This window comes from Poecilia latipinna, unplaced genomic scaffold (genome assembly GCF_001443285.1).
Source record: "Poecilia latipinna isolate Pla-1442-1.1 unplaced genomic scaffold, P_latipinna-1.0 Scaffold429, whole genome shotgun sequence".
Taxonomy (NCBI): Eukaryota; Metazoa; Chordata; class Actinopteri; order Cyprinodontiformes; family Poeciliidae; genus Poecilia; species Poecilia latipinna.
In genome coordinates this window covers 160,266-173,233 of record NW_015113045.1, presented here as the reverse complement: position 1 = coordinate 173,233, position 12,968 = coordinate 160,266, and the positions used below count along the sequence as shown (strand labels likewise).

The window sequence follows — 12,968 nt, the reverse complement described above, 5'->3', positions numbered from 1 at the left end:
AATAAAACAACAACAATGTGGTATGTTGTGTTTTTAAGTAAGCAGTTTTATTAAAATATACATCATTTACATTTATATTCTGACCACACAACAATCACTTTTCTATGAATAGAAAGCACTGTTTTATTGCTTCTAAATGCAAAGGACCGAAGTAGCAAATGTTGGAAAAAAATAAAAGATTTTATTTTAAAGACTGGAGAAAATTGCATTTTCAAGTGACAGAATCTGCTGGGCAGTGTCCACGATTCTGTCTCATAGCACCATCTGGTGGATTAATCCAGAAGAAAATGCAACATGTGGAACCAAAGCAAACTCTACAAACCCAAGTTATGTTAAATTACTTCCTCTACCTACAGAACCAGCGATGTACTACAGACAGCACTAAAAGCAGAGCTGTTTATAGGCCGGTTCTGCCTGCCGTCGTTTCTGCAGACGGATAGACCAGAAAGCCGGAGAAGGTGGTGTACCTCCCTTGGTTGCTGTAAACGGCGTAGCGCTTGTCCTGCTGGCTGTACAGCCACACCGTTTCCCCCCTGTTGAGCTGCAGCATTAAGCTCTGACTCTGCATCTCTCTCCTCTTGGACGTGTCCTCGTCGAACACCATGGCCTGCACCTGCCCGCTCCCAGTCATCAGCTTCACAGAGACGGCCTTGCGAGGGTGCTTCCCCACTGTGAAAGCAAAGAAGTACACCCCGGGGAAGTGGCAGGTGAACAGGCCTGAGGTTTTGTTGAAGTGGCCCCCAATGTCGACGTACTCCACGTCAAAGGTCAGGGGAGGCTTGTTGTGGTGCCCGACGCTCTGACCCATGAACGTGGACGTCCGAGCCACCGAGAAGGCTGACTGCGGCTGCTCCGCCGCTTGACCTGCGCTCTGGGGTTCAGCCTGAGGTGGGCAATCGGGATAATACAGAGCTGGCAAGGAGAGGTGGTTGCTCAGGTAACTGGTTGCCTGGGGCTTCGGGTAGACCAGATAGCCAGAGAAGGTGATGTAAGGGCCAGCATTGCTGTACACAGCATACTGGGGATTCTGCTGCAAAAGCAGCCACACAGTGTCCATTTCCTTCAAACTGATCATCACACTCTGGCTTTGCACTTTCCTGCCTATACTGCGGTAGTCATCATAAGCGATGGCTTGCACCTCCTCCCCATTCTTCACCAGGATGACCGAGAGCAGCTTACTGGGGAACTTCCCAACAGAAAAGGAGAAATAATAAGCCCCGGGGATGCGGCAGCGGAAGTGCCCGGTGTCTGGATTAAAGTCCCTTCCGGTGTTGACCATGAGCTTGTTGAAAGTCACTGCTTTCTGCTTGCCTCCCACCACACTGCTGGTCTGCACGGCAGAGAAAGCAGAACCGAGGCCCGTCGCCTCAGAAGGCCCATAAAGGGATGACACTCCTCCAGAGTACAGGATAATGATGAAAAGACATGCCAAGTGTGAATGAGACCTGCAGGAAGCTAAAAACAAAAGAAATAGCAGATGATATTGTAAAATGACACATCTGGGGACACAAGGATGTCTGAGAGGAACATTTGCATTGTACCTGAATAAAGGAATAATCCGATTTTATGTGAACATATTTTCTAGGGAGATCATTGTTTTCTATTTTGTCAGGAAAACTAATCAAGGAAAAAAGTCATGTTTATCTTTGTCTTCAGAGCCGTCCAAAATGTGGTCATCACAAAAATTTTATGTGGTTCAAAATTGGCTCAAATTTGGTCTGTCAGCATAGGTGGAGAAAAATAATACTTTCTCAGAAAGAAAAAAAAACTTTGGCTGCTCTCTTTCTATATTTTCTGTGAAGTACCTGACAATTTACATAGGTACATTTTTTGCCTGTTTGTTAAGCCACTTATTAAACATTAAATGATTAATAGGTCAAAGGCTCATAACCTGAAAATTGGGCGGCTGCTCTACCGCTACGCTGTGTGTCGGTTCCTAATCCTTGTCACAAGGCAAGGGGTTCAACTCTCAACCTCTGGAGATTTACTGTCTGTCTATAAGTATGCAGATGATGCACAGCTCTACATTACAATGACAATGAGTCCATTCAAGTGCTGAGTAGATGAGGGGCGTCCAAAGTCAGTCCTCAAGGGCGGGTAGCCTCAGTCAGTATTCTGCATGTTTTATTGCTCTCCCTGGCTCAACACCCTGGTAGTAACTAACTACCTCCTGAGCATATCAAAGTTCTGCAGAGGCCTGGTAACAAGCCGTCATTGGATTCAGGTGTGGTCAGAAAGCATGACGACTACTTTAGAAGATTACAAGAAGGAACGACTTCAAACTTTTTCAGAGTACTACCATTTTAGCACATTGGAACATCAGGAGAAGCTTCAGTTATTTGTTATCAGCTAAATATTTATCTTCAACCCTTTGCCCTTCAGCTAACATATTTTATTCTTCCTTTGTCCTCCACTTATCCATTTTTCCTTCTTTTTTTTTTTTTTTTTTTTTTTACCATAGTGCACAATGCTGTCATGATCAGGTACTGGACAGAAACATAATGAAAAAGCAGCCAAAAGCCCAAAAGACCTCTAGAAAAATAGAAAAACTATCTAAAAAAATCTTTAGAAAGACTGCAAGAAAGTCAGACTGCTTAAAATTACCAGCAGTTTAGTGACAATTTAAAGTTTTTCACACTGCATAAAATCTTGTTTGTTTATTCTTTACAAAACAGGCACACAGACAAGTTGCGTCTCTCTTTTTGTTGTACTATTAAGATGTTACAAGTTCATATTTTAGTTCAGCATCTGACTCTAAAGTTAAATTTTGTGACGTAAGATGTGTGATTGTGAGTGCAGAAGAAGAAGTCTACAAGAGAACTTTTTATACTACAGCTCAAGTAGCTGCCCAGGACAAGTTTTGTCTTTCACCACCAGTCACTCTGATCTTATCCTGTATTTGAATTAAAAGATGATAAGGAAGTCTGGCCACATTGTTGACACAAATTCAGAGCGCTCTTTGTGATCAGCAGTGCCAGTAATGCAACTGATGTTTCTGTTCTCCTTGTGCACTGGAAAAAAAAGGCGTGGATTAGGCGCTGGTTCATGTGTGCCGAACAATGGAAAATTTCAAAGACTTCACTAAGTTAGGGCAGAAAATGAAAACATGAGTATTACTTTGATGTGTGAGTATGTGGTAGGTGAAAGTCATTTTTTAATCAGTGAGTGGAGAATTTTTTTCTTTTTTACATTTTGAACACTAAGTTGGTTTAAATTTATTTTACTTTTCAAAATATTTGTTTAGCAATACATTTCTTTTTCTGTATTTACTTCTCTGTGTCCTTACATTTACTAAAAATATTAAATTAAAGTTGACAGTAACCCCACCAACAATTGTTAGACAATTTGAAGGTATTTAGGACAAAACTAAAGAGATTAATTACTAAAAGTTAAGATTAGTATTTTAGTAAAGACCTGAACCTGAGACCAGACCAAGACCAGACAAAACCAAAACTAAGATCAATCTTGAGTACTACAATTCTAGCTCATATGTGCATTGTGCTCTGTACTATGCATTTTAAGTGACTAGTAATGCTGTACTGGAAAATGCAAGGCAAATGTGCAAAAAATAAAAAAAAAATTCCTCGCCTAATAACAGCAAACATCTTAGGATACTCTATGGAGACTTGACTTAAATTTACATCTATGAAACAGTATTGTAAAATACAGTGCAAACACAGTCAGATGACAGAAACATGTTTGCATAACAAGACATCAATATAAAGAAACATACTGTACACTTTTTAAAACTTCTTTTTCACAGAATTGCAATCATAAATAGCAAAAAAAAAAAAAAATTGTAAACGTATCACCATCTGAAGATTAAACCAAAATAATAAACCCACCTGCTGAGGTAAATTGGCACAGAAATTGCATGCTGGACTTCGTCTTAGTCGGGTCTGTTGAAGTTACTGTGCGTTTGTTGGTCTGTTAATGTAACTGACACCCAGTGGAACAAAGTTTTTGTTCAGGCAGAAATTGTGGAAGGAGGAGCTTCGATCCTCCCTCTGATCTATCGCCACTATGAAGTCTGTATATGTAAAAAAAAAAAAAAGCAGCTGAACTCTGCATACTTGTTTGCTTCCAGAGTTGTTAAGTCTAAGTCATCATTGTTTGGTCTTCCACATGCAGAGCTAATGCTAGACTCCAACTCTTATGACTTCTAGAAAAAAAAGCCATGGGTAGAATCTGCAAATAGAAAATGAATGAAAGTGCCAATATATCAGTGAAAGAATGTAGCGTTCTGTCATTGGAATGCAAAGAAAAAGTTCTTATGATGTGCTGCAATAATATTTAATAACAATAACCTTTGTGATGTATTTGCGAAAATTTGCCTCAAAAAGCTAAAGCACTTGGACAAAAACACAAAATGAAATACGAGTTAGTAGATTATAGCAGGAAGAATAACAGGAGCATTCAATGCTGCTAGAAAGTATTTGTCCCGCAAATGTCTTCTGTTTTTGCTTTTCATACGATCGAGTTTGTTTTATTTTATTTATTCAGACAAAGATAAACTGAGCAAATACAGAATGCACATTTCAACTGATGCACTGTGTTATTAAGGAAAAAAGGCTATACCACACCTCAGTGGTCCCTTAAACCTTTAACTATTGTGTCACGGTTGGAGGTAGAGCTGCCATCAAGGATTTGAAATATTCGTTTTTCTCTTTGCAGAACTGCTTTTAGTCTACATTTAGTCCACAGTGTTGGGTCTAAAGCACAAACACACAGCCTACTACTGTCCCTATAAAAAGCATTCATCACTTGGATATTGTACCCTTTTGTTGCTTTTACAAATCAGTTATGATACATAAAATTTGGTATTTTGACTAAATATTACAAAAATATACTATAATATAAAAGTGAAAAAATATTTATACAAATTTATCAACAAATAAAGGGAAAATTAATTGAACAGGAGGTCAAGCACTACTTATTTTTAAGTAAAATAAAAGCTTTAATGTTACACATTTAGTATTTTAACAATATTGGCATTTAATGTTTGAATTTTTCTCCCTTACTTATCTTTCTGTTAATTCGTATTTTTCTTATATTTATAGTGAAATGTTTTAGTTCTATGGTAGCTACAGTTGTACTCCAAAAAAGTTAAAACATACAAAAAATAAATAAATAAATACAAATTTTTAAAAAATCAGCACCTCTCCAGGCCACGCCATATTGACGCAACCAGGAGCCCTTTTGCTTATGCCGTCATCACGCAGGAACCCGGAAGTGGTCTGTTTGCTGTCAATGCCAGCTACAGAGAGAAGGAGGCACTGAGAGCTAGAAGCCCGCATTTAAGAAAAATGGCAGGACTGCCCCGCAGGATTATTAAGGTACCTATTTCTAACAGAAGATTGTTTTCTTCTGTGATTAAAAATTAGAATTTATAATTTAAACTAGTTTTTCTTTGTCCGTTGCACATAATGGTGTTCCAGCGTTAGCATCGATTAAGCTAGTGTCGGTTTGAGAAAGTAACTTCCGCTTCTTTAATGTGCCCAGAAACAGCGATTTTCAGAGGCTAAGAATACAAAATTAGTAGTGGCAATTAGCCGCTTGGCTTGGCTCAAATTTTTAATTGCAATTTGTATAACTAGGTGTGGTTTCTAGTTTTCTTATTGCGCTTGCAGGATTGCTGAGCAAGCCGGCTAGCTAACTATGTTAGCTTCTTAGCGATCACTTTTAAATGATCCATGTTCAATAAACTGACTCCAGTTTATAACCGAGATAAATGTATAAACAAGCTATTACTGTAAATAAGAAATTAATTCAGTGGTATCGTGTAAGTCTACTATTTGTCGTGTAGTAATTCAAATGATTTTTCATTCCCTGCTGCTGGAAGTTAATAACGCAATGAGTGCGTTTCTGTCAGATGGAAGCTTAATCATGCAATTAATAATTTCAAAATAATGAATTAGCTGCTACTCAAAACTGACCGAAGTGATGGGCATAATTTCTTTGCAGACATCGCAAAGTACAGAGTTTTATCATTGTCCTGGTCTGGATAATTTTGGAAAAACATTTGTATTTTCAGACTTTATCCTCTACCAGGTTTTCTCAAGTTATTTCTGCTGGAGTTTTTGTTTTTGTTTTGTCTTTTTACATAGATCAGCGTTCATGAGTTTACTTACACCTTGTTAAAGCGCATTTTAACACTTTTCTTTACCTGCACTGATAAGCAGTTGGATGATGGTTCCTTCTGTCTTATTTTCTTAAATTAACTTTCAGTCTACGAATCCGCATGATTTTACATATTTCAGGTCATGTGTACTAATAATAATAATAATGCCAAAATCCACTTTAAATGCAGACTTAACTTTAAAATATTTTCACAATAGTCTATGAAATTTCATTGTGAAAGACTTATCTTTTTTTACAAAGAATGTGTTTTTTGTTCCCAGTAATACAGCACACATGATGTTATTTACAGCCAGATTACAAACTGTGCTGTAGTGAAACTTGCATCTAAAACATTCTCACCATACATACCGCAGAGCATCACCCAGAGGTCACTAACGTTACCAAGGGTGAGATGCTGCTTCCATATAAAATCTACTTAACTGTTCCCTGTCATTAAAGACGTGGATTCAAAAATACATATTTTGCTTGCCAGCTATTTTATTGAAGTGATTACAGGTTTTGATCTTGAGTAATTAAATGTTCATAATCGGATTTTGATCTAGTTTTGACCATCCAACATCGGAGAAAAACTCTTAAACAACTACTGAGTCCAGCCCTTTAGGAGTTTACTGAGGTCAGTCAACTCCTAAATATCTTGACTGACATCAATGGATATCAATGATTATTGAATAATTTTTGTTTTAAATATCTGAAATACTGCTAAACTGGTGACGTGACCATTCCTGTTTTATCCACAATTTCCTCTCAAGCCTGTTGTACTCATTTTCTCCTTTTTCTCTGTGCCATAATTTTTTTTAATATTTAAGCATTTATGAAGCTTGGTGGTGAAACAAACTGCTGCTGCACGAACTACTCAACAGATTGTTGCTAGGTAACCAGAGTGAGTTGATACCAACACCAACCTTACTTAGCAGACCCTTTAGAGGTTGAGTGGCTAAAGTCTTTCCTCTGCCTACATCCCCCAGAATGCTGTGCGGTTCTGGATCGGAGTTCAGGAAAATTATTGAGCATTTATGTTTTTTTTTTAATTATTTATTGTTGGTTTATTGCCCAGCCCTGTCTACCCCCCCCCCCTTTATTTGATTTCTTTTATTTTTTGTTTTTAAACATAAATAATTGACCCTTTTTTTTAAGACTGGTTATTTTATTAATATGTCAGGCAATTGGTCTGGTATATCCAACATGCTAAAAAGCTGTTTTGAATGCAAGAATTCAGTTCAAAGTATCAACATATTGTATTTTGCATCCCATTTTGGATTCAGCCTAACAGCAGTAAATTAACACACAACAAAGATTCAGATCCCAAGATGCCTAAAGGACACAGAGAGCGTTGGAAGCACAGAGCACAAAGGAACATTTTTGATTTATTGTAACACATATAAATGACTTGACAGTATTAATCTATAAACTATAAAACAATGCTAAAATGAGGAAACACACTGGTAACCTTTGACTATGCAGCTCTTTTACAGAGTTATTTATGTTTGACACATTTATAGTATTTGTTTGTTCTCTAATACTACACTTGTTCCCACAGATAAAATGTCATATTTTATTAGTTTAGATTGATTTTAAACTAAAGAAAGCACACAGCTCTTATTCAGTGTGTTTGTTTAAATATCTCTCTGTGTTTCCAGCTATAATATGGCATTAAAAGACGTGAGTTTTATCAAAACTGTCAGTCTCTGTTTTTCTAGTAGTAATTTGTACTCTTTGTAGTTTTTCAAATAAAGTTATTTTAGAAGAAGGAATGTTTCTGTGAATAGCAAAAGATTGAGAGGTGTGTAAAGGAGTCCACCGACTGCCTACAGTTGGTGGGAAAAGATGGGAGGGCTGGGAACAGTACTTACTGGGCCGAGCCCTTGAGCCCCCTGAGCGTGTGACTGGGACAGGGAGCCCCTCTTCTGTCTGTGTTTTCACTGCATGGTTTTGTCTGTGGGTTATCTGAAACATTTCAGGAATCTCACTCACAGTTGCACAGAGGGAAAAAGATGGCAAAAACTGCTGTAGCAAGTGTTGGCTGTGACTTTATTGGTCCATATTTCCGTAGATTATTTTTTACTCTTCCTTTGTAGTTAAACATGTTCCATCCGGCATATAGCAAATATGCCGGATGCTTTTGTACAGTAACAGACTGGAAGCTTTATTAAGGAAGAATAAATGAGCGCTTTGATGTCTCCTGCAAATCATGTTGAAAATAATTCTGATTTTGCTGCAAATATGCCTCTGAAAAGTGGAAGTACACAGCAGGTTAACCAAGAAGGGCATCTATAATAATAAAGAAAGTTGAAAAGAAAGTTGAAAAACGGGACTGCATATTGGTGGTTGATGCTGCCTGATCGTTTTACAGCGTGGCGTGACAGTGGATCTGATCAAAACTTATTTTAAAACATCTGTTCTCAGTTTTTATAGACTTGCTCAGTCTTAACTCGTTGGTGATCTGACCAAAGAAAAGCAATTCTATCAATTCACAAAGAAGCAGAAAGCAAGCAGGAAGTTTCTCAGATTTAGTCCCAACTTGGACTTTTATGTGAGTAATTTTAGGTTTCTCTGTAATACATGCTATGCTGTGCAGGCTTTCTTTATTAGTCCACAAATACGCATTTAAGTTCATTCACTTTAGGGGGGATCTGAATGTAGGGATTGTCCCGTCTTTTACAGTTTTGGTTTGATGATTGCATGTCAGACATCTGAATGAACAGTTTGTTCTTCACTTCTTTAAATATGCACAATCCCACCTCTTTAAAGTTTTTCACTGCTCAATCTGTACCACATCTTAGAAATGTAGAGCTGCATAAAAATCTCAGTTGAAATGGCAGTTTTAATGTGTGCAATATTTCAGTCTCAAAGGATTACTGAGACTTTTAGTAGGCTGTAATATTTCAAGTCCCATGCATCAAAAAACTGCTTTCCAATTATATATATTGACAGATGAATTTACTTATTTTTCACTGTTTTTTTGGGGGGGGAAGGGAGGGTCATAACCGATGTAGGTCTTAGTCACCAAGATCAGCAGCTCAAGTATATCAGTGTGTGTTTTTTTTTTTTTTTTATCTTTTATCTTATCCAGGAAACCCAGCGCTTGCTTGCAGAGCCTGTGCCAGGCATCAAAGCAGAGCCAGACGAAGGCAATGCGCGCTACTTTCACGTTGTCATCGCTGGACCTCAGGACTCGCCGTTTGAGGGAGGCACATTTAAACTTGAACTCTTTTTACCAGAGGAATATCCCATGGCAGCTCCTAAAGTACGGTTCATGACCAAAATATATCATCCTAATGTGGACAAGCTGGGAAGGATATGTCTGGACATTTTGAAAGGTAGGCCAGGTCTTTTTCTCTAATTTGGTACTTGCAGTTGTTTTTTTTTTTTTGTTTGGTTTTTTTATACACTTTTTAAAGTCATGCACCTTGTTGAACCTACATAAATCAATTATTTTTAAATAAAGTATTCACTAAATGATTCCTTTCTTCCCAGCAAAACATTTTAACTAACTCAAGTTTGATCCCACCAGTACAGAGCATCACCAGTTCATCCACTGCTCCATTGCTATGTTAAGTATCTTAAATTCGTTTGTTTCACTGTTCTCTGACATTTCAGATAAATGGTCACCAGCTCTGCAGATTCGAACAGTGCTGCTATCTATCCAGGCTTTGCTAAGCGCACCCAATCCTGACGATCCCTTAGCAAATGATGTTGCAGAGAAGTGGAAGTCCAATGAAGCTGAAGCCATAGAAACAGGTGAGGCTATGAAAAAAATCTAAGCTAGACCCTGAGCAAATATTGATTTCATTCATCTTAAATGTTTCTTTTCTTGCTCAGCTACAAATTGTGATTTCCAAGTCTACATCATGAATTTTGTTCACCGAGTTGTAAAATATGATGGAATAATGTTGTGTTATAGTTACAGACAGAGAGTAAAAGAAACTTATATCAGTTTACCATCTTTATCCAATTTTGACACTAGAATGTGAACAACATTTTTGGAAAAGAGATGTTTCCTCAAGCGTAAAGGTTAGACCGGTCAACAATTCTGCAATCTGGCCACTAAGAGGCGCTCTTCTTTAAGCTGCTTCTACAAACCAGGGTTCAGAGCAGATCACATGTTGTGTTCTTACATAATCAAGACGGATTGGCAGATAGATGTGATAGATAAGCAAAAGGTTTGAATTATATCTCGTTTATTTAATCCTATTCAACGTGTTTGGGGACAGTTTAAGGAATAATGTTGCTGAATTATAATCCATCCTTCACATTTTCCTCTCTACAGCCAAGACATGGACCAGGCTTTATGCTGGAAACAAAAATGAAGTGTAAAGCATCCTCACAGGTGGAAACACAAGTGAAAGTCAAGTGAACACAACTCATGTGCTGCCAAGACCTCCTCCTGGCTTCATTTGCATTTAAAGGACACAGTCTTTTATTTTTTATATATAAATATATATGTGAAAACAACTGCTGATATTCTGTGATTTCAATGCACACTAGTACTGAATGACTCGTCTATGTCCTAACTCACTACTACTATTCAAATGCATGGGCAGAGGTTTTAGATCTACTCACCTGGCTTTCTTTGTCCAACTGGGAGGAGAGGGTGTCTGAACGTCCCGCAAATCTGGGGGAACGTGGCTTTGGTGGACTGAGTGGGGATGAGAGGTTGGCTAGATGTGAAAGTTGATGTACCTTCTTTATGTTTCTTTTAATTTAATTTTATTGTGTCGCAGTTTAATAGAAGCGTCTAACTACAACTACTAGCCCACTGTATACACTCGCGTAGAGGACCTTATTCTGTGTAGATCTCTGCTTTAGGTGCCATCTGGTTTCATTAGCTGCACTGTATTAGGACTAAAAACCAAACTGAGCCTGCCACTGACCTTTCAACCTCTCCGTTTTAACTTGGATGCCCTGTAAGCCTCTGGATGGTAAAACTGTGAGTGATGGCGATTGTGGACCTTTCTTTATTTTTCATACATACAGTGTGTTATTACAGTACTCAGATTTTTTTTTTTATGACATGTTTTCTGCTCTTCCTCGACTAACTACTTTTTACTTTTTCTTCCTTTATGGGTCAACAAGGCTCAGTTGTTTCCCTGCTCCCATTAATATTTATTTCACAAAGGAGTGGTTACGCTCGAGTCATGAGATGCCTTGTGTTGTGATGGGAACAGGTGTTGGGATAGGAGCTTCCTGGGTGGCGCTGAGGCGGCGGCCTGTCCACGGATCAAACTCAAAACACGAGTGACGGCTCTGACTCCAAACTGTTGTGATTGGTCTCTGTTCAGTTCATTGTGTAAAATAATTATAACTCTGAAGAGGAGCGGGTTTGCTGCTCAAAATGCTATGAAACTGTTCACCTGCATACTTTTATGTTCTGTAAATAAACTGTTGATTAATAAAAAAAAAAAGTATGTGATTCTTAAAGGGCGATAATGTGGGATTAGTAAGTTAAATGCTGGAATTTAAACAAATGAGTGAAATTTCCATTTTGAAAACCTGAGGAGTCTTTCTAAGCTTTTATTTTTGAAAGGTATGAAAAATTATTTATCAATTTTAACATGTTTTAGTTAAAAATCAGCACTGGGTTCATTGTTAAACCGGGTGTGTAAACACTGTAATCCACCACTAGAGTGAGTCACTGAACTGTGGATCCACAAGTCTGGAACAAAGAAAGAAATCATGGCTTTAACTAAACATGAAGAGATGCCAGCTCCTCTCTGGAAGAATACAGAATTAAATAAAAATACTCATTCATATATATATATATATATATATATATATATATATATATATATATATATATATATATACATAAAGTGAAAAAAAAAAGAAAAAAGATGTCCTGTGACTACAGATGTATGAAATCTGTAAAAAAAAAAAAACTAAAATGCAGTTTTTCAGAAAATTACAATATCGCAAAAGGACAAAGTATTTTCTATATGGGAATAATATGGCTTACACAAATGGGAATGCTGCTGAAATGATAGTTGTAAGTCACAAAAGTGCATAGCTAAAGCTTTACAGGAAGTTGTGTGGAAGGGGGAAAGTGTCAAAGTATCAAAATAAATCCCATTAAAAACAGTTTGTAGGACATTCAAAAGGCATGGACTGAGCCACCCCATGCAGTACCACCCAGAATACAGTTGATTTCCCTGTGTCATCTGAAAAATTTAGAGGCATTTTCCCTAGGTTAAGAAAAAAGTCTGAACTGTTGCTCAGTGGTCTAAAGTTCCCATTTAAGAGGAAAGTAAATTTTGGGGTACAGAGTCCAAATTGCCTCAGGACCAGTGTAGCAAATATGTTATTGCCTTGAGCGAGGCCAATAACTCGGCTAACGACAATCCTGAACCGGAACTTTCAATAGGACATTTAAAACCTGATCCATGAAGTTAAAAGCAGTGAAATCAATGAGCATTTTGGATAGCATAGTTGTGCAAACTAACCAATCAGATGTTGGGGTTTATTTTATGTGCAATGGTGACAGCTTTAGTGGTGGACTGTGTAAATATTCAATAATTAAATACTGAAAATATTGTTTACAGTTTCACCACATAATACAAATTTAAATACTGATTTTTATTTCCTGTATTCTTTGCACAATTTTTTCGTTTTTGCAATCAAATTGGCTGTATAAATAAATATTTTATAAATTATTTGTTTGCTTCATTGTGACACTTAATTTGCTTCTGTAGTCCCAAGAAGTGAAGTCATAGATTAATAAATAAATAAGCCCAGATTGTATCGTTGTATCTATTTGTGGGGGCAAAAAGTGTCATCACCTTTAATCCTAACATAGGCTACTTGGTAAGGGTTAATCTTGTGGAAGACCAACA

At 37.5% G+C, this 12,968-nt stretch overlaps 2 protein-coding genes across 2 annotated transcripts; one reads left to right on the top strand and one right to left on the bottom strand.

Moving 5' to 3' along the window:
* Nucleotides 1–25: 25 nt before the first annotated feature.
* On the bottom strand, nt 26–4,132 carry c1qtnf13 (C1q and TNF related 13). The gene is made up of 2 exons (XM_015038091.1): nt 3,846–4,132; nt 26–1,455 (listed from the first exon to the last, which is right to left on the bottom strand). Exons 1-2 carry the CDS (start codon nt 3,874–3,876, stop codon nt 398–400), a joined length of 1,089 nt encoding a protein of 362 aa, XP_014893577.1. The 5' UTR covers nt 3,877–4,132; the 3' UTR covers nt 26–397.
* A 1,066-nt stretch (nt 4,133–5,198) lies between these two features.
* Nucleotides 5,199–10,923, top strand: ube2na (ubiquitin-conjugating enzyme E2Na). The gene is made up of 4 exons (XM_015038094.1): nt 5,199–5,336; nt 9,212–9,458; nt 9,739–9,879; nt 10,409–10,923. Exons 1-4 carry the CDS (start codon nt 5,307–5,309, stop codon nt 10,453–10,455), a joined length of 465 nt encoding a protein of 154 aa, XP_014893580.1. The 5' UTR covers nt 5,199–5,306; the 3' UTR covers nt 10,456–10,923.
* Nucleotides 10,924–12,968: the final 2,045 nt, after the last annotated feature.